Source organism: Ahaetulla prasina, chromosome 1, assembly GCF_028640845.1.
Source record: "Ahaetulla prasina isolate Xishuangbanna chromosome 1, ASM2864084v1, whole genome shotgun sequence".
In the NCBI taxonomy this organism is placed as follows: Eukaryota; Metazoa; Chordata; class Lepidosauria; order Squamata; family Colubridae; genus Ahaetulla; species Ahaetulla prasina.
The window spans coordinates 198,516,731-198,537,810 of NC_080539.1; the positions used below are offsets into that span (position 1 = coordinate 198,516,731).

At 40.7% G+C, this 21,080-nt stretch overlaps 1 protein-coding gene across 1 annotated transcript in view; it reads right to left on the bottom strand.

Annotated features, from left to right (window-relative positions):
* The window catches only part of KIAA2012 (KIAA2012 ortholog), an 84,763-nt gene that overhangs the window by 28,424 nt on the left and 35,259 nt on the right, over positions 1–21,080 (bottom strand). Inside the window, exons 11-17 of the mRNA XM_058185396.1 lie at positions 18,794–18,862; positions 12,471–12,559; positions 11,064–11,163; positions 10,345–10,433; positions 8,262–8,327; positions 528–603; positions 274–435 (exon numbers count right to left, since the gene is read on the bottom strand). Coding sequence (XP_058041379.1) covers positions 274–435; positions 528–603; positions 8,262–8,327; positions 10,345–10,433; positions 11,064–11,163; positions 12,471–12,559; positions 18,794–18,862 — 651 coding nt within the window. The remainder of the gene's footprint in view (positions 1–273; positions 436–527; positions 604–8,261; positions 8,328–10,344; positions 10,434–11,063; positions 11,164–12,470; positions 12,560–18,793; positions 18,863–21,080) is intronic.

Genomic DNA, 21,080 nt, shown 5'->3' on the forward strand with positions numbered 1-21,080 from the left:
GTTCTGTTTGCATAATCAGAATGGATTTTTACCAGTTAGGGATTTCTCCATAGGGCTTGTGATACCAATAGAGGGCAAATGCCTAAGCATATTGCTTCTGAAGCTAGTTTTGTTGGGTACAGCTATAACAAAACAATTGATGGAATACAAGTATGCTTTTCCAATGAAATCCAATCTATAACCACTCAGCAAGCTAGCATTGTTCAATTCAAGGGAGTTATCATTATATATGGGCATATGGAACTATTGCCTTAATGCATTAATGAACAATACCTTGCATAATGTCACTAGCATTCCTCTGCTTCATGCTGCGTGTTTGTGACAAGCTGGAGTAACCCCTTTCCTCCTCACTCTGCTGTGGGTAGCTATTTCTGCAGAGACCAGTTTGACGTGGCTGATGTCTTTCTCCAAACTCAGCAGAAACACTCTCATTTCCTAGTGCACAAGACGAGATAGCAGCTTTAATTCCAATTTCTGTTCCTGAAGCAAGAATAAATACTTTATGAGAGAAACTGAGGTAAATTTACCTGTGTTGACTTCATGATTTTCAAAGCCAGTCCCATTTCTTGGTAAATGTTGAGTCTGTTGAGTTAGGGGAAGTTCCTTTTTAAAAAGATAAGCAAATTTTGCAAATCTGAGTTATGATATTCTCTTGACTCTTTAATAAGGTATGTGCTGGGAAAAACAATATAGCCTATTACGGTATTTTGTGTCAAGCAATTACAGCACATAAAATAACAACATTCTTAGAAAGATCCATCCTAAGTCCTTTCCTGCAAACTATTTCGATCACCTCAGCACTTTAGGTAGATTTCTTTTTCATTTCTGCATTTTAATAAGTTATTTTGTTTGTGCCATTGAGTTTTCTGCTTCTTGTGGAACAAAATGCTAGAGGTCCAGTAAATATTTAACCTTATTTTTATGCTATCATATCTTAATTTAATTTCATATACAGATAGTATTCGACGTATGACTATAATAAGCCTGACAATTATGGCTGTAAATGATGGCAGTAGTAAATGGGTCATTATCGTGTGACTGACCCAATTGTATGAACTTTTTATGTGGTAGTTGTAAAATGAACATCACAGTTATTAAGTGAATCCATTATTTGTTATGGGGCATTTTTTGCCAAAAATCAGAGGAAAACATTGGTTTTCGGCAAAAATGTCATAAATCATCCTGTACATGTGAGCCACTCAACCACTGCTAGACTTGTCGACCGGTAAGCTGGCAATTTGAGACCTAAATACCATGTAATGAAGTGAGCTTCCATTACCTGTTCCAGCTCCTGCCAACCTAGCAGTTCAAAAGCACACACATGCAAGTAGATAAATAGATACCACTTTGGTGGGAAAGTAACTATGTTTGGTGCACCTTTGGCACATAGACGTGCTGTCCAGATGACCAGAGAAGCATTTTCGGACAACACTGGCTCTTTGGTTGTGAATTGGAATGAGCACACCCCTATAATTGGACACAACTGGCAGGGGAGACCTTTACAATCGCTAAGGTCATAAATTGAGGATTACCCATACTTTAGTAGCATGCAAACCTTGCTCCCCTTTTCCTTTTTCCAATCAACTTTCACTTTCACCTTTGCCTATTCTGATGAGGCTGAACTCCTATTAAACAAATATTAATTCCACCCTGATGTGCAATAGATCACATCAGTATGGTGCTTATTTTAATTTGGTTGTTGCTGCAACAACTATTCTGAGGAAGAAGGCAAACAGAGCAATTTCTGGCTTGAAAAGAATACATGGTTCTAGTTCCAACAAGATGCAATTCAATGGCAAGAAAAGGAAGGTCCTGCACTTAAGCAGGAAAAACAAGATGCATAGGTATGGGACAGGCAGCACCTGGTTCAACAGTAGTGCCCATGAGAAGGATCTAGTTATTGTGGTGGGCCACCGCTTAAGTATGAGTCAGCAGTGTGCTGTCCCTTCTGACCTTCTGATTCTATAAAATGGGCCTGATTCAATCTCGGAGGCAATCAGCTCCAGATGCTGAATACAAGTTACTGACTCCTCTTTTGGCTCCTACATTCTCATTATTTTCTCCCTCAGGTAATAAACTGAAATGAAATGAGAAAAACAGGAAGTGCTGGATTGGGGAGGGAAAGCCATTATTGAAAAGTGATGAAAGAAGCATCTGGGTAACAGCCATTGGGGAGGGAGCCTTGCCTTGACTCAGTTTCTCCAGACGAGAAAGAAAGCTGAAGAGCAAAGTTAACCAACAGCTGAAGCGAGATTTCCTGCACTGGGATCAGTTCATCTTCATGAGGTCCTTTTGTCAGATGGGTTTTAGGGGCCAAAAAGAAATCTGCCTTCTTGCAGGAGAAGGAAGAACACAAAACAGACTTGTCTTACAGACTATTTCAATCCAGGGCATGTCTTCCCTTTCAAGGTTTATACCTAATAACTGATGGGGAAAAAACTGAACCCTGCCTGATGCTACAGAAAGTTGTTACCACATGGAACAGCCCAGGTGTTCCCATCCTGATGCCTATAAATGTGTTAAATCTCAACAAACTTGAAACAAACTGGTGAAGGATTATGGGAATTTAAAGTACAGTTTAGCATACTTCTGATCTGCAGCAATACCACCTCATACAAAGTACTCCTTATAGCAAGGGTCAGCAACCCGTGGCTCTGGAGCCGCATGTGTCTCTTTCATCCCTCTGCTGAGGCTCCCTGTTGCTGATCGGCTCCACAATTGATAGGGCTTTCGGTTAGGACAGGTAGAGGAAAAAGGACACTGCACTAGGAGGAGACTCTATGGTGGGGGAACCGACTTCCAGTAGGCAGAGGAAAAAGGTTGCCGTGCTAGGAGGAGACTATGATGGGGGAACTGGACTTCCGGTTGGCTCCAGAATTGAATGGGGGCTTCCTGTTAGGACCTTTGTGGCTCTTTGAGTGTTTAAGTTTGCCGACCACTGCCTTATACTAATACAATTAAATGAAGTTACAAAACCAGGCAAGCAGTTAAGCACCTGGAAATACTGTATAGTGACCAGACGTCCCGCTTTTGGCGGGGCAGTCCCGCTTTTTAATAATTTGTCCCGCGTCCCGCATCAATTCCAAAAAGTCCCGATTTTTTTTTTGTTTCACTCCCATTCTGAAAATGGGAGGCGGCAACGCAAGAGGAGGAGGCAGAGAAGGGGAAGTGGCGGAGAAGGGAGTGCGAGAGGGAGGAGAGATGTCGCTTGACTTCACCCGAGAGGAAGAGAAGAGTGGAGAGGAGAGCCAAGGAGAGCCGAGCCTGCCTGGAAGAGCCGAGTGGAGAGCCGAGCCTGCCTGGAAGAGCCGAGAAGCAGCAGCCGCTCCTCCTCCTTCAGGCAGGTGGCAAGACTCAGCGCGCATGCGCAGCCCCCCCCCGCTGCCCCCCCTCAATAGTGTCCCGCTTTGCCATCGCTGAAATCTGATCACTTTAAAATACTGAAACTTGCCTTTAAGAACCACTGAACTTCAGTTGTACGAAAGTGCCGGGAATCTGGAATCTGGATTACAGTCTCCAAAACAGAATTATAGTTTCTTGTATGCTTCAGCTGGAATCCTTTTCCATACTAAGCACATTCAAAGCCGGGCTGACACACATTAGCTTTATTTTATAAATATACTGATATTGCAAATAGCTCCACACAGAAGGGTTATTTCCAACAGGCAAAGCAGACATACATTAAGGTAATGATAGGGAATGTCCCAAATATTAGGTCAGTATGAGTGCTCTTTAAATGTAATGTGTTAAGGCCTATCCTATCATTTGGCAGATGAAATATTTGTCTCAAATGGGCAAATTCTAGAGAACAAAAGGTTATCAATTATCTTGCCATTTTATTTGGATTCCTTAGATGATCGGCTCTGCTGAAGGGCACATGCTACCTAGCCTGTCCTAGGCCACCGGAACTGATCTACTGTACCAGGTGGAATGAAGGATGCTATCTAGATGTTAGCCTGTTTATATGTAATAGGCATGTGCCCAATTTTAATTTCATCTTGGCTTCTTTTTTGCACATCAGAATGTGTATTCCCCAAGCTTTGCCCCAAGTAAAGTGGTACTATGAGAATAGAGCCCACCCAAGATCATCATAAGGCTTATGTTCTACTTGTTCAATTATATACCATATTTTTCGGAGTATAGGACGCACCGGAGTATAAGACACACCTTAATTTTTGGGGAGGAAAATAAGAAAAAAGCTGATTGGCAGGTGGATTGGCCTCCCAGCTGTTCCCAGAGGTGAATTTTAGCAACAGGTTCCTTGGTTGTGAGCTCTGTGCCTTGCTTTTTTTGGCTTTTTTTTCTGCCTCTGAAACACTGTTTCAGAAAAAACTTTTTTCTGCCTCTGAAAGCCTCTGAAACTTCTTTTCTGAAGCTCCTTGGGGCTTTGGGGCTTTTTTTCTGAAGTTCTGTTTGGGCCTTTTTTTAACCACTGAAACCTCCGTTTGAGAATCTGGGCGGGGCTACATTCAGAGTATAAGACGCACCCAGATTTTTACCCTTTTTTGGGGGGGGAAAGGTGCGTCTTATACTCTGAAAAATATGGTAAATCAAAATTTATTTATTTAGGATCTATGTTGAGGATTTAGCCACCATCTGAAGATATTTGGAAGATGGGTATCCACTTGGACTTGGCATTACATCTTGCCACCCCAGACATTACATTGCTACCTCACGTCGTCTGCTCTCTCCTGTTTATGCTTTTAACTTATTTATGCGATATTCTGCCTTAGAACTCTTGCGCCTGCAGTGCCCCTCATGCAGGAATGGCCCACGATTATCAAGGGCCGGCCTCAATGACGGGTCCTGGGACCCACAGAGGTGGCATGCGAAAAAAAGAGCCTTTGGGGTTTTTTAGATAGGGCTTTTTTAAGGGGTGGGAGGGTTAAGACGGGCGTTGGGGGTAGCCCGTCGGGAGGGGAGCCAGTCCTTGCGCGTGCTCGTGACGGTTCTTTAATAGGTGCGGAGGTTAGGGGGGGAGATTGCGTTCCTGTTGGTGAGGGTGGCCCGATTTTCACGGTAAGTGGGAGGGGCAGATATGGCGGAAGGGGGGATCATATCGTTCTGGGGTGCGCGCCCGATGTTTGCAAGTGGTCGCGCCCGATCCTCGTCCTTTCCCGTTCCCGGATGGTCAAGACCCCAGAGCCTGGGCCTTGGCTGATGTTATGCAACGCACGGTCCGTGGTTAATAAGGCCCCTAATATATGACCTTATCCAGGGGGGCGCTGCGGACCTTATAGGCGTTACGGAAACCTGGCTGAGCACGGAAGGGGGTGTGCCCCTTGTGGAGATGTGCCCGCCGGGTTTCCGTGCATTCCATCAGCCGAGGGCTCAGGGTAGGGGTGGGGGGGGTGGCGGTTGTGATTAGAGAGAGTCTAGAGCCGAGGGAGACCACTGTACCTCAGATTGCCGGGTGCGAATCCCTCTTTGTGAGATGGGGTCATAGGTGCCAGATGGGTTTGCTGATCACGTACCTGGCTCCTTGCTGCGTGACAGCTGCCCTGCCCGAGCTCCTGGAGATGCTGGCCGGGGTGGCAGTTGAGACCCCCAGACTTTTAGTCATGGGGGACTTTAACTTGCCATCGTCCGGCTCGTCATCGACGGCAGCTCGGGAGTTCATGGCTTCCATGACCTTGGACCTGACCCAAGTAGTTGATGGCCCTACTCACATTGGGGTGGCACTCTGGACCTGATTTTGTCTCTGATCAGTGGTTGAGAGATCTGGACTTAAAGGAAATAGTCACTGAACCTTTGTCATGGTCAGATCACTCTCTCCTTCGTCTGGACTTTCTGACCGCCATTCACCACCGCAGGGAGACGGAGCCGATACGTTGGTTCCGTCCCAGGCGCCTGGTGGGCCCCGAGGGGTTCGGACGGAGCTTGGGCCATTTCCTGAGGTCTGGCTCACGGCTCGGCTGAGGAACTTGTTGCGGCCTGGGAGCGGGCGGCGGGGCCCTTAGCCCGTGGCGTGCCTTTGCGCCCCCTGACCGGGCGCGGGTCCCACCCGGCTCCTTGGTTCTCGGGGGAGCTGAGGGGGATGAGGCGCCGGAGAAGACGCCTAGAGAGTTCCTGGAGGTCCAGCCGTTCAGAAGCTGATCGGACACTAGTGAAGTCCTATACTAGGGCTTACCTAGTGGCATTGAGGAAGCGGCGTAGCTCGCCTCCTCCCTCATTGCATCGGCAGATAACCGCCCAGCCGCCCTGTTTGGGTGACCCGCTCCCTCCTACACCAGGGGGCGGGATGACCCGTTGCAGGACGTGCTGAGGAGTTTAACGTTATCTATACGATAAAATCGTTCAACCGGGATGGTTTGGACCAAGATTGCGGTGATCTGGTGAGGCGGCTGAGGTGGTCTTGGTGACATTTTATGGGATGAGTTTGACCCTGTCGCTCCGAGGACATGGACAGGTTGTTGGGAGGCTGAATGCCACCACGTGTTTACTGGACCCGTGCCCTCCTGGTTGGTGCTGGCCACGCAGGAGGTGACACGAGGCTGGCTCAGGCGATTCTGGCGCTTCCTTGGTGGAGGTGTCTTTCCGGCCGCCTTGAAAGAGGCGGTGGTGAGGCCCTCCTCAAGAAGCCTTCCTGGACCCGGCTGTTTTAGGTAATTATCGTCGGTCTCCAACCCGCTCGGGCGAAGGTTGTAGAAATATGGTGGCATATCAGTTTCCCTTGCACCTGGATGAAACTGTCTATCTAGACCCGTTCCAGTCCGGTTTCCGGCCCGGTTACAGCATGGAGACGGCTTTGGTCGCGTTGGTGGATGATCTCTGGAGGGCCAGGGATGAGGTTGTTCCTCTGCCCTGGTCCTATTAGACCTCTCAGCGGCTTTCGATACCATCGACCATGGTATCCTGCTGCGCGGTTGGAGGGATTGGGAGTGGGAGGCACCGTTTATCGGTGGTTCTCCTCCTATCTCTCCGACCGGTCGCAGTCGGTGTTGACAGGGGCAGAGGTCGGCCCGGGCGCCTCACTTGTGGGGTGCCGCGGGGATCGATCCTCTCGCCTTCTGTTCAACATCTACATGAACCGCTGGGTGAGATCATCAGTGGGTTCGTGTGAGGTACCAGCTGTATGCGGATGACACCCAGCTGTACTTTTCCACACCGGACCACCCCAACGAAGCTATCAGTGCTGTCCCGGTGTCTGGAGGCCGTCGGGTCTGGATGGGGAGAAACAGGCTCAAGCTCAATCCCTCCAAGACAGAGTGGCTGTGGATGCGGCATCCCGGTACAGTCAGCTAAATCCGCGGCTGACCATCGGTGGCGAGTCATTGGCCCCGATGGAGAGGGTGCGCAACAAGCGTCCTCCTGGATGAGCGGCTGTCTCTAGAAGATCATTTGTGGCCGTCTCCAGGAGAGCGTTCTACCAGGTTCGCCTGGTGCGCCAGTTCGCCTTTCTGGACGGGAGGCCCTATGCACGGTCACTCACGCTCTCGTGACGTCTCGCCTGGATTACTGCAACGCTCTCTACATGGGGCTTCCCTTGAAGGGCATCCGGAGGCTACAGTTAGTCAGAATGCGGCTGCGGGTGATAGATGGAGCCCTCGTGGCTCCGCATAACACCATCCTGCGCAGGCTGCACTGGCTACCTGTGGCCTTCGGGTGCGCTTCAAGGTTTTGGTGACCACCTTTAAAGCGCTCCATGGCATAGGGCCGGGTTATCTGGGACCGCCTACTGCGACCAGATACCTCTCACCGACCGTGCGCTCTCACAGAGGGACTCCTCAGGGTGCCGTCAGCTAGGCAGTGTCGTCTGGCGGCGCCCAGGAAGGGCCTTCTCTGTGGGGCTCCGCCCTCTGGAGCGAACTCCCCAGGACTCCGTCAACTTCCGGATCTTCGAACCTTCCGTCGCGAGCTCAAGACACATTTATTCATCTGTGCAGGACTGGCTTAGATTTTAAATTTAGAGGGGTTTTAAATTGATTTTAATATTTATATTTCTATTTTTAATAATTGGTATTATTAATTATTGGCATTAAAATAAGTCTTTTAATGATTATTTTAATTTGTATATTGATGTTTTTATATGCCTGTAAACCGCCCTGAGTCCTTTGGGAGATAGGGCGGTATATAAGTTTGAATAATAAATAAAAATAAAAATAAATAAATTCTAGCCAGTAAAATTAAGATTGAACGTATTATGCGAGTTTGGAATTATGTCACAATAGATTTCTCTGACTTTGTTTCTGAAGAAGTTTATTGTTTCCATATTTAGTTTTCTTTAACTGTGGTTGAAAATAATGTATGCTTAAACATACCAGCCTTTTATATGCAGGCGGGGCATAGTGTCCATTCTTCAGTGTAACAGAAAGTTGGATGGTTTCCTAGAATGAAAATTGCAATTGTAGACACACTTAATGCTCTTGAGGTATAAATAGGTTCTCTATATCTCCCTCTCATCATGTCTGAAATACTCCACTTCATACTATCGCCTTAAAAGAAATCATTACTCTAAAACAGGAGTATCCAACCTTGGCAACTTTAAGACTTGTGGACTTCAACTCCCAGAATTCCCCAGTTGCCAAGGTTGAAAACTGCTAATCTAGAACTACGGTATTCAAACTAGACCCTTCAGAACCCCATTAAATTATCCAAGGGTTCAACATTTCTGTTTACATAGTATGAAATGTATAACTTATTTTCTACAAATAACTTATTAACTTATTTTCTACAAATAAAATTTCTTATATGAAACACATTAATGCATTGATTTTTCACATTGAGAAGGGTTCCTTGGGTATCTAAAATTAGAAGTTTGCTGCTCTAAAACTACTATTCCTATGTATGGAAAGCTACTACAGTTTTCAAAAGAAAAAGTTGAAACTGTCTGCAACCCTGATGTGTAAGCCTGGGCTATGAATACATATAATAGTTACTCATTACTATTGGACTAACTTAGACCAGTTCTGTAGGAAATGCATTCCATTTTACTTTCAGAAGATTGGTTTTTCTCAGCAGGAAAGGAAAATATTTTATTCTAATAGTTGGTTTCCAAGATGAATTCAGTGAACTCTTGTATACTAGCAAATAGAGTATATGAACCTCTTTAAGGTCTTGTGCTAGCACATATTTTGAAACATTAGCCAATGTTTGAGCACACAGAGAACATCTTGGGGTCACAGTTGTATTTTCACGCAAGGATTTTATTTCTTTAAATGTATTTCTTTAAAACATTTATATAGCCATCCATATTATTACCAACTCTGGGCGGCTCTCAAAGCATAGTGTCTTGCAATATTAAAACACTCTTTTGTACAAAGAAGAGGACTTATGAAGGCCCTCTGGATCCATCCCCTAGATTGCAAATGAGGCTTTCACGCCAAACAAATTCAGCCACACTATACATATCCTTGAGTGAGAGATGTTCTTTGTCACCATAAACCTAGACTCAGTTTTTGTTAGCCTTTCCTCTGAGGGAGATAAAGAAAAGCTTTGGCCATTTTAAATGAAGATAAACCTAGAAGAGGAAACAAACAAAGAACCTGTTAACCAAGGCTACAAAAAGCCAGGATTAGGATCATTCCATTTAGGCTCTGGTTAAAGTAGGGATTTTATTGAAATTAGTTCCTTTTTCACTTTCTCAAGGCTGAGACTGGCTCAAAGTCACCCAGCTGGTTTTGTGCCTAAGATGGGTCTAGAATTCAGTCTCCGGGTTTCTACCTTAGAGACTTAACCCCCACCCCCGCAGCTAGCTCTCCTTGGCATATTACAAGATCTGTTTTCTAGTAGAGAACTATATTTCACTTCAAAGTGGTTTCCTTCATTCTGCTTCCCAAGTAAAATATCTCTTCAAAATTCAACGAATAAGTAGTCTTTGACTTAGAATCCTAATTGATCCCAGAATTATGGTTGTAACACTCATGCTGGTCTTTGACCAGGTTACCACACGATTGCACCCAATTTTTTTACCTTTTATGCAATAGTCTTTTTTGCATGGCAGTTATAAAGTGAATGCTACAGTCATTAAGCAAAGACCAAGCTCATTTAGTGAATCCATTGTTTACAATAGGCATTCTTTGCTGGAAACCACAAGTAAATGCTGGTTTCTGGCAAAAAAAAAAAAAAAACCCACACCAAAAACCCAAGTCATGACTATGTGACTGCAGGATGCTGCAAATGGCCCTAAATGCAGGCTAATTGCCGAGTGTCCAAAATGTGAATGTGTGACTGCTGGGTTGGTGGTGGTAACCATTGGAACTCTGAATCCAGGTGGTAAGTAGCCCTGGGTAGATCTGTCATAACTTTGAATAGTCGCTAAGTGATCAATCATAAATCAAGGATTACCAGCAATCATTTCTTATCACCTATATATCACAGATCAAACACTGTAATTGGTGATACCTTGTCATTTGATGCTTGATCTTCAGAGCAAATCTCTGGCAGAATATTGGAAGCAGGTCTTCTTACTTCAATGGATAGTTCATCTTCTCCTAAAATTAAAACCATAAATAATTAAAATTGCTGAGTGCATTGCATCAATCAATGGCTGAACTCAAGGATTCTAACATTTCCTGCTTAATTAAGTCAGAGAAGTATACCCCTTAATTACTATATCCCTTAATTAATAACTCAAACAGTAAGATTTCCAATTCCAAAAACTAAATCATCAAATAAGTAAAGCCTTTAATGTGTTAGGCAACAACATTTGATCATAATTAATATTTATGAATTAGGAAGTAATCACCAAGTTCCTTAATTAAGTAATATTTGCTTTGACAAATTAATCAAATGTACACATTATGTTTTACTCTTTGAATAAAATGTGTTTAATTTCTGCACAAATTTGTATTAAATAGTCTAACAGAACCTCTGCTACTGAGTGGCAGGAAGCTTTTGATTCTTAGTATTATGGAATATTCAATAGCTCTAAAGTATCATGCCAACTGTTAAAAAGGGGAAGAATGGATATGTAATGCAGACAAGGAAGGACTTCAGTTGAAGAAGAAAAAATAACAACAACAATAACAACAGAGTTACAGACATGAAACAGCACTGTGGCATTGATTGAGTAGTGAGCACTAGAACTTTTTTTAAAATTTCCGTATTCATTTGGGAAATACCTAATCCATGCTTTAAAAACTCCTTTTGCAGAAAAGTGATGGCTAGCTTCTTTGCACACATATGAACATTCATAATAAGTTTATACTGCACACACAACTGCTATAGAAAACAAGCAATAAGGCTATGACACTTCTGCAAGATACACTATAAAATAAGCATGCTAGCTAGAAAGAAACTACTTGTAAATTGCTTATATTTGGGGTGTTGAGAAACACAGATTTTTGCATTTGCAGTGGAGAAGAGATCTTTGGATCATTCTTAAGAGCTGAGTAATAATTGATTAATGTGCAAAAAAAACCCCGTCCATTGCTCTTTAGATGGAGGGGCAATAAAAGGCTAAACACTGAACATGTATCTTGAGAAATGATCCTTTGGAAATGGAGTCATCCAAAGAATGAGACTGAAAAATTATTCCACATGGAAGGGAACATGATATTTCAGTACCAGAACAGCTTTCACTTTTATTATTATTCCAATTCCACTAATTGTGTTTTGCACCTAATGTTGGCCACTTTTCTTCTTCATGACTTAAGCCCTGTCCAATTGCCAATAAAAAAAGCATCTAATTACATACGAAATGCTCCACAGTGCTATTGTTTGTAGTTCTGCAGTTTTCTTGGCAACATTTCAGGAGTGGTTTGCCATTGCCTGCTTCCTAGAGCCAGGAGAGAGTGACTGGCCCAAAGTCACCAACTGGCTTTGTGCCTAAGATGGGTCTAGAATTCAGTCTCCGGGTTTCTACCTTAGAGACTTAACCCCCACCCCCACAGCTAGCTCTCCTTGGCATATTACAAGATCTGTTTTCTAGTGGAGAACTATATTTCACTTCAAAATGGTTTCCTTCATTCTGCTTCCCAAGTAAAATATCCCTTCAAAATTCAACGAACAAGTAGTCTTTGACTTAGAATCCTAATTGATCCCAGAATTATGGTTGTAACACTCATGCTGGTCTTTGACCAGGTTACCACACGATTGCACCCAATTTTTTGACCTTTTTTGCAGTAGTCTTTTTTGCAAGGCAGTTATAAAGTGAATGCTACAGTCATTAAGCAAAGACCAAGCTCGTTTAGTGAATTCATTGTTTACAATAGGCATTCTTTGCTGGAAACCACAAGTAAATGCTGGTTTCTGGCAAAAAAAACCCAACCCAAGTCATGACTATGTGACTGCAGGATGCTGCAAATGGCCCTAAATGCAGGCTAATTGCCGAGTGTCCAAAATGTGAATGTGTGACTGCTGGGTGGTGGTGGTAACCATTGGAACTCTGAATCCAGGTGGTAAGTAGCCCTGGGTAGATCTGTCATAACTTTGAATAGTCGCTAAGTGATCAATCATAAATCAAGGACTACCAGTAATCATTTCTTACCACCTATATATCACAGATCAAACACTGTAATTGGTGATACCTTGTCATTTGATGCTTGATCTTCAGAGCAAATCTCTGGCAGAATATTGGAAGCAGGTCTTCTTACTTCAATGGATAGTTCATCTTCTCCTAAAATTAAAACCATAAATAATTAAAATTGCTGAGTGCATTGCATCAATCAATGGCTGAACTCAAGGATTCTAACATTTCCTGCTTAATTAAGTCAGAGAAGCATACCCCTTAATTACTATATCCCTTAATTAATAACTCAAACAGTAAGATTTCCAATTGCAAAAACTAAATCATCAAATAAGTAAAGCCTTTAATGTGTTAGGCAACAACATTTGATCATAATTAATATTTATGAATTAGGAAGTAATCACCAAGTTCCTTAATTAAGTAATATTTGTTTTGACAAATTAATCAAATGTACACATTATGTTTTACTCTTTGAATAAAATGTGTTTAATTTCTGCACAAATTTGTATTAAATAGTCTAACAGACACCTCTGCTACTGAGTGGCAGGAAGCCTTTGATTCTTAGTATTATGGAATATTCAATAGCTCTAAAGTATCATGCCAACTGTTAAAAAGGGGAAGAATGGATATGTAATGCAGACAAGGAAGGACTATCAGTTGAAGAAGAAAAAATAATAACAACAATAACAACAGAGTTACAGACATGAAACAGCACTGTGGCATTGACTGAGTAGTGAGCACTAGAACTTTTTTTAAAATTTCCGTATTCATTTGGGAAATACCTAATCCATGCTTTAAAAACTCCTTTTGCAGAAAAGTGATGGCTAGCTTCTTTGCACACATATGAACATTCATAATAAGTTTATACTGCACACACAACTGCTATAGAAAACAAGCAATAAGGCTATGACACTTCTGCAAGATACACTATAAAATAAGCATGCTAGCTAGAAAGAAACTACTTGTAAATTGCTTATATTTGGGGTGTTGAGAAACACAGATTTTTGCATTTGCAGTGGAGAAGAGATCTTTGGATCATTCTTAAGAGCTGAGTAATAATTGATTAATGTGCAAAAAAAACCCCGTCCATTGCTCTTTAGATGGAGGGGCAATAAAAGGCTAAACACTGAACATGTATCTTGAGAAATGATCCTTTGGAAATGGAGTCATCCAAAGAATGAGACTGAAAAATTATTCCACATGGAAGGGAACATGATATTTCAGTACCAGAACAGCTTTCACTTTTATTATTATTCCAATTCCAAAAACTAAATCATCAAATAAGTAAAGCCTTTAATGTGTTAGGCAACAACATTTGATCATAATTAATATTTATGAATTAGGAAGTAATCACCAAGTTCCTTAATTAAGTAATATTTGCTTTGACAAATTAATCAAATGTACACATTATGTTTTACTCTTTGAATAAAATGTGTTTAATTTCTGCACAAATTTGTATTAAATAGTCTAACAGAACCTCTGCTACTGAGTGGCAGGAAGCTTTTGATTCTTAGTATTATGGAATATTCAATAGCTCTAAAGTATCATGCCAACTGTTAAAAAGGGGAAGAATGGATATGTAATGCAGACAAGGAAGGACTTCAGTTGAAGAAGAAAAAATAACAACAACAATAACAACAGAGTTACAGACATGAAACAGCACTGTGGCATTGATTGAGTAGTGAGCAGTGAGAATTTTAAAAAAAATTCGTATTCATTTGGGAAATACCTAATCCATGCTTTAAAAACTCCTTTTGCAGAAAAGTGATGGCTAGCTTCTTTGCACACATATGAACATTCATAATAAGTTTATACTGCACACACAACTGCTATAGAAAACAAGCAATAAGGCTATGACACTTCTGCAAGATACACTATAAAATAAGCATGCTAGCTAGAAAGAAACTACTTGTAAATTGCTTATATTTGGGGTGTTGAGAAACACAGATTTTTGCATTTGCAGTAGAGAAGAGATCTTTGGATCATTCTTAAGAGCTGAGTAATAATTGATTAATGTGCAAAAAAACCCCGTCCATTGCTCTTTAGATGGAGGGGCAATAAAAGGCTAAACACTGAACATGTATCTTGAGAAATGATCCTTCGGAAATGGAGTCATCCAAAGAATGAGACTGAAAAATTATTCCACATGGAAGGGAACATGATATTTCAGTACCAGAACAGCTTTCACTTTTATTATTATTCCAATTCCAAAAACTAAATCATCAAATAAGTAAAGCCTTTAATGTGTTAGGCAACAACATTTGATCATAATTAATATTTATGAATTAGGAAGTAATCACCAAGTTCCTTAATTAAGTAATATTTGCTTTGACAAATTAATCAAATGTACACATTATGTTTTACTCTTTGAATAAAATGTGTTTAATTTCTGCACAAATTTGTATTAAATAGTCTAACAGAACCTCTGCTACTGAGTGGCAGGAAGCTTTTGATTCTTAGTATTATGGAATATTCAATAGCTCTAAAGTATCATGCCAACTGTTAAAAAGGGGAAGAATGGATATGTAATGCAGACAAGGAAGGACTATCAGTTGAAGAAGAAAAAATAATAACAACAATAACAACAGAGTTACAGACATGAAACAGCACTGTGGCATTGACTGAGTAGTGAGCACTAGAACTTTTTTTAAAATTTCCGTATTCATTTGGGAAATACCTAATCCATGCTTTAAAAACTCCTTTTGCAGAAAAGTGATGGCTAGCTTCTTTGCACACATATGAACATTCATAATAAGTTTATACTGCACACACAACTGCTATAGAAAACAAGCAATAAGGCTATGACACTTCTGCAAGATACACTATAAAATAAGCATGCTAGCTAGAAAGAAACTACTTGTAAATTGCTTATATTTGGGGTGTTGAGAAACACAGATTTTTGCATTTGCAGTGGAGAAGAGATCTTTGGATCATTCTTAAGAGCTGAGTAATAATTGATTAATGTGCAAAAAAAACCCCGTCCATTGCTCTTTAGATGGAGGGGCAATAAAAGGCTAAACACTGAACATGTATCTTGAGAAATGATCCTTTGGAAATGGAGTCATCCAAAGAATGAGACTGAAAAATTATTCCACATTTTTCTTCAGCAACTTTTTAAAATTTCCGTATTCATTTGGGAAATACCTAATCCATGCTTTAAAAACTCCTTTTGCAGAAAAGTGATGGCTAGCTTCTTTGCACACATATGAACATTCATAATAAGTTTATACTGCACACACAACTGCTATAGAAAACAAGCAATAAGGCTATGACACTTCTGCAAGATACACTATAAAATAAGCATGCTAGCTAGAAAGAAACTACTTGTAAATTGCTTATATTTGGGGTGTTGAGAAACACAGATTTTTGCATTTGCAGTAGAGAAGAGATCTTTGGATCATTCTTAAGAGCTGAGTAATAATTGATTAATGTGCAAAAAAACCCCGTCCATTGCTCTTTAGATGGAGGGGCAATAAAAGGCTAAACACTGAACATGTATCTTGAGAAATGATCCTTCGGAAATGGAGTCATCCAAAGAATGAGACTGAAAAATTATTCCACATGGAAGGGAACATGATATTTCAGTACCAGAACAGCTTTCACTTTTATTATTATTCCAATTCCACTAATTGTGTTTTGCACCTAATGTTGGCCACTTTTCTTCTTCATGACTTAAGCCCTGTCCAATTGCCAATAAAAAAAGCATCTAATTACATACGAAATGCTCCACAGTGCTATTGTTTGTAGTTCTGCAGTTTTCTTGGCAAGATTTCAGGAGTGGTTTGCCACTGCCTCCTTCCTAGAGCAAGGAGAGAGTGACTGGCCCAAAGTCACCCAACTGGCTTTGTGCCTAAGGCAGGACTAGAACTCACAGCTTCCAGTTTCTAGCTTAATGCCTCAACCATTATACCAAACTGACTCTCATTCCAATTTTAGGAATCTAAATGGTTTCCAAGACCATGTGGAATCACACTTAAGCCACCCAAATGTTGCCAATCTCAGTAATTTGAAAACGTTTTCTAATTTTTTGTCTTCCGTGTTACAGTCTCTTGGAATGGCTATATCAATAAATCAACAATGATTATTTTCAATTTCAATAATATTTGGGATATTGTCCCAGGTGTCAATCTAAATGTTAAAATCCTGTTTGCTCTGTTGTTTTCCATAGATTTTATTTGTAGATCTGTACCTTCTACAGAAGTGCCAATGTAATGTCTTCCCAACTCCATCATGCCTTTTTCATCATTAGTCTGACCAATTCTGTCGTGCTCAATTATTATAAAGTCAACTATTTGATCCCTATTTCAGCACAATAAACATTTACTATCCAAACTGATCTTCTCCATTTTTTACCTTGGTGATATTTATGCCTAGTGCTTTTCCTTCGGCAGCAAAAAAAAAACACTCCTATTTCTTTTTAAATGTACTACTCTTCAGCCATTACCATGATCTTTTATTCCCACATTTTTCTTCAGCAACTTTTTTTAAAAAAGCCCACAATGACCTTTAGTTTTCCAATGTTCTAATACTATTTCAAGCTGTTCGTTTTGGTTTTTATGCTATAAAGGACAATCTGCATATTGTAATTTAAAATAATCCAAAAAATGATATGGGGAAGGGAAATAATTAATTAGTTTGATGGGAAGAAAAGAATCTTTTCAATTCTCTGTAAGAAATCTGCATGTGAATACGCAGTCTAGTATTCTTTACCTTCTAGCATTATGTTGGATTCTCTTTTTCCTAAGAAAAGAATCTATAGCAGGGGTGAAATTCTCCTGGTTCGGACCGGCTCGCGCGATCCGGTAGCGATGGTGGCTGCTGGTTCGGAGGACCAGTAGCAAAAATCCCTGGCCCTGCCCCCTGCCTCTGCTGAGCCGCACCATCAGCAGAGGGTTTTTTTTTTACTTTTAAAAGCAGGTTTTTCTTCAGCCGAAACATGCCTTTAAAAGTAAAAAAAAGCCTTTGAGGATCCCGCCCCTCAGCTGAGATCGGCAGAGCTTATAAACTTAAAAAAAATTTTTTTTTAAAGGCTCTTCTGATGATCTTACCTGAGTTCCTCATCAGCAGAACCTTAAAAAACATGTTTTCTGTAGAAAACCTCCTTTTAAGAGATTCTAAGGCACTTACCTGATTACCGATCGAATGCATGGCTTTTTTCCCAGCCCGAACGCCCCAGTTTCACTTTCAGCACCAGACAGAATCAGTTGCTTAGCTAATCTATTTCATCACTGAGCAACTAATGCTGGCTGGCTTTGCTGGCTGAGGAACTCTGAGAATTGAAGTCCACAAACCTTAAAGTTACTAAGGTTGGAGACCCATGATCTAAAAAATATAAATAAAATAAAATAAAATAATAAAATAAAATATTTGTGCAGCTTTCTGAGATTTGGTGTGTTTCTGTAGTGTTTCACTCTAACTACACAAACATACAAAATCTCAGAAAGCTGTATGTAGTATTTTGTGTGTGTGTGTGTGTCAGTTATGTTGTGTTGTGTTGTGTGTGTGTAAAGTGTGAAAGTTGGTTTTTGAGCTTTTTGTGGCTGTGTGAAGTGTGAGGTGCAGCTGCTTTTACATTGTGTGTGTGTCAGTTGTGTTGTGTTGTGTGTGTGTAAAGTGTGAAAGTTGGTTTTTGGTACCTCTTATTGTTTTTTATATTTTATTATTTTTATTATTTATTGTTATTGGCCACGCCCACCCAGTCATCTGACCACCAAGCCACGCCCATCAATTAATCCACACCCACAGAACCGGTAGGGAAAATTTTTAGATTTCACCCCTGATCTATAGCCTGCTGCCACTTTCTCAAGTTGATACCCCCTCCAGGTGTTCTGGCTTGAAATTCTGCTAATTTCCAGCCTGAATCCTGGGAGTTGTATTCTATCCCTTTTGAAAAGCTAGGGGATACTGAAACAGGCCATGCTTTTTATTTAGATCATTAGTGCCATCCTTTAATCGCAGGCACGTCCAGTTGCAGTAAAGGTATTTCAAGAGAGGAAAAATCTCCACCAGAGACTTTGGATTCTATTACAGTCCTCAACTTACAACTTTTGAGCTCAAAATTTCTGTTTCTAAGCAAGACATTTGTTAAGTGGAGTTTGCCCCATTTTATGACCTTCCCTGCCACAGATGTTAGGTGAATCACTGCAGTTGTTAAATTAGTAACACAGTTGTTAAATAGTGAATCTGGCTTCCCCATTGATTCTACTCGTCAGAAGCTTGCAAAAGGGGATCACATGACCCTGGGACACTGCAACCATCATAAATGTGAATCAGTTGCCAAGTGTCTACATTTTGGTCATGTGACCATGGGAATGCTGCAACTGTCGTAAGTGCCATTGTAACTTTGAACAGTCATTAAACAAACTGTTGTAAGTGGAGGGTTACCTGTGTTAAGTGGGATGGACATTCTTTTGCTTGAAGCCAGTGGAGGAGCAGAGTTGGGATAGTTCGCAGCTGCAAAGAAGGAGATGGCCTTGATTACTTATTCAATGCTTGCAGCAGGGAATCTGCGCTTATTTACATGTTTAGTGCTTCCGCACAGCAAAACCTAAAATTGTGATTTACATCTTTCAACTAAAGAGATAAATATCCTAATTTAGAGCAAGGACTATCTCAAGGCTGTAGCTGGGTAGTTGCAAAAAGAAAAGATAATGTATCTGAAATCTCATTAACTACCACAGTGACATGCAAACACTAAGTTCCAATGCTACTTTCAAGTAGATAAATATGTTATCTAAAAAAACAAAGCATTTAAATACCAATCCTCTCTGTCTTATTAGTCTCTGGATTATATTGTTTGGCCAGCTTCTATTTATTGCAGTAGAAATGTTTGCAATCTCAGGAATGTGGATAAAGGCAACCACAATTAAAGAGAAAGCAGCCCAATAAGAAAGACTTCCTGTAAACAGGCTAAAATTGGATTTGAGGGAACTAACACCATGCTGTGAAGATTTAATTAAATGTTAATTCTTTGGCATGAGTTCAAGGGTAAATACTCTGGGGCATGAAAAATTAAAGGACTTTCTTTAATGAATTTTGAGCTTGATATATACTCTGACTGAAAATGCCACATGAATTTATTTTTACAGTGAGAGACGGCAGATCAATCCTTCCAAAAGGAATGTAGCAATAGAAATAGGTTTATAGCAGGGCTGTCAAACTTGTGGCCTGCGGGCTGGATGTGTCATGTGCTGGCAAAGGGGAAAAACATTGCAATATGTCACGTGACACTGCCATGATGACACGAGTTTGACACTCCTGGTTTATAGGCATCCAATAAAGCATCCAATCAATTAAAATATACGTGAGAAGCCTCATTAAAATCACATCGTAACCAGTGTAGAATAGCAATAATTGGATGGCAATGGAACTTAGAGGTTAATTTAAAATTTAAAATGGAAAAAATTAACTAGTCACCAAATGCAGAACAGAAGAACAGAAGGATGATTTGGACAGAGAATCTGGCTATTTTATAAGTGAGTAATTCTGAAATAACAGCACATAGTCCTTGCACTGTATTGCCTTGTTTGGTCAGGGGAAAACTGACATCACATAATTACATTATTATTATGTACTTTATTTCAAGCATAATTATATCTAATGTGTGAATACTTTATGTGGCCCTGTTCTTGTCTGTTTCACAACTAAATAGGCATTGAGTTCAAAATAGCTACTTTTGATTTATATTTTAAAAAAAACTTTATTCAACAGTTTTACAACAATCTCAGTAGAACCCTAGATAGGGAATTTTTAAAAATCCGAGAAAAAGGCAATATTAACAGATATCCCATGATAAGAAAACCACATAGATGAATCACCTAGAGTTGAGCTTGACTTAAAGGACACTTTACCTTATAAGGCTGTCAGTCTCAATGTCCAGATAATAACAACTGGGTGGTAAAAGTATGCTTTGCTCAAGGCAATCTACTGGCAAAAGAATCTTTTAGCCAGAAACTGTATGATTCACTCTGTTCCCACCTTTCAGCTGCACAGCAGGAAGATTGCATCAATTTATACCCAGTTAATCTTGCACATCACTATGGCTCTGGTTGGAGTAAAGACCATGGCATTTGAGAACATCTCCTGCATTGGGCTAATTGGCAACATGGCTTCTGGGGTTTTGAGAGCTGTATAAAAGTATGGCCCCTTTTTCTAAGAAAAGTAGTACAAAGGCAAAGCAAACATTAATGAACCAGACCATTACTAGAATCCATCTGACTTTGTCAAAGGCTTGAGAATTAATTGCTCAAGCTGTGCAATTTCACTGCTTGAGCCAAGAAATACACCAGATCCAAGGTAGCAGCATTATATGAGTCCTGATCAAAGTCCCCAGCTTGGCTTTTCTCTAATTATTGTCTAAGCTAAAAAAAAACCTGAAGGAGATGTATTGTCCTTTCAAAACCTAAGCCCAAATCTAGGATTTGTTAAACACTGTTTTTATCTTATGTGCCTTTTCTTCCTAGAAACACACAGCAGATGCCTTCAGCCATTAAGATCCAGGATCTTCCAAGATCAATCCATTTCTGCCAGCCTCTGGCTTTGAAATCTTGCATTGTTTGGCAAATTCAAGACATGCCATGAACAAAACTGGATCAGGTAAAGCTTTTTTCTGGTATGGTGATGAACTGTTGGCTAAATTTTATTTGTTTGATGTTCTGCATCTCAGCTATTG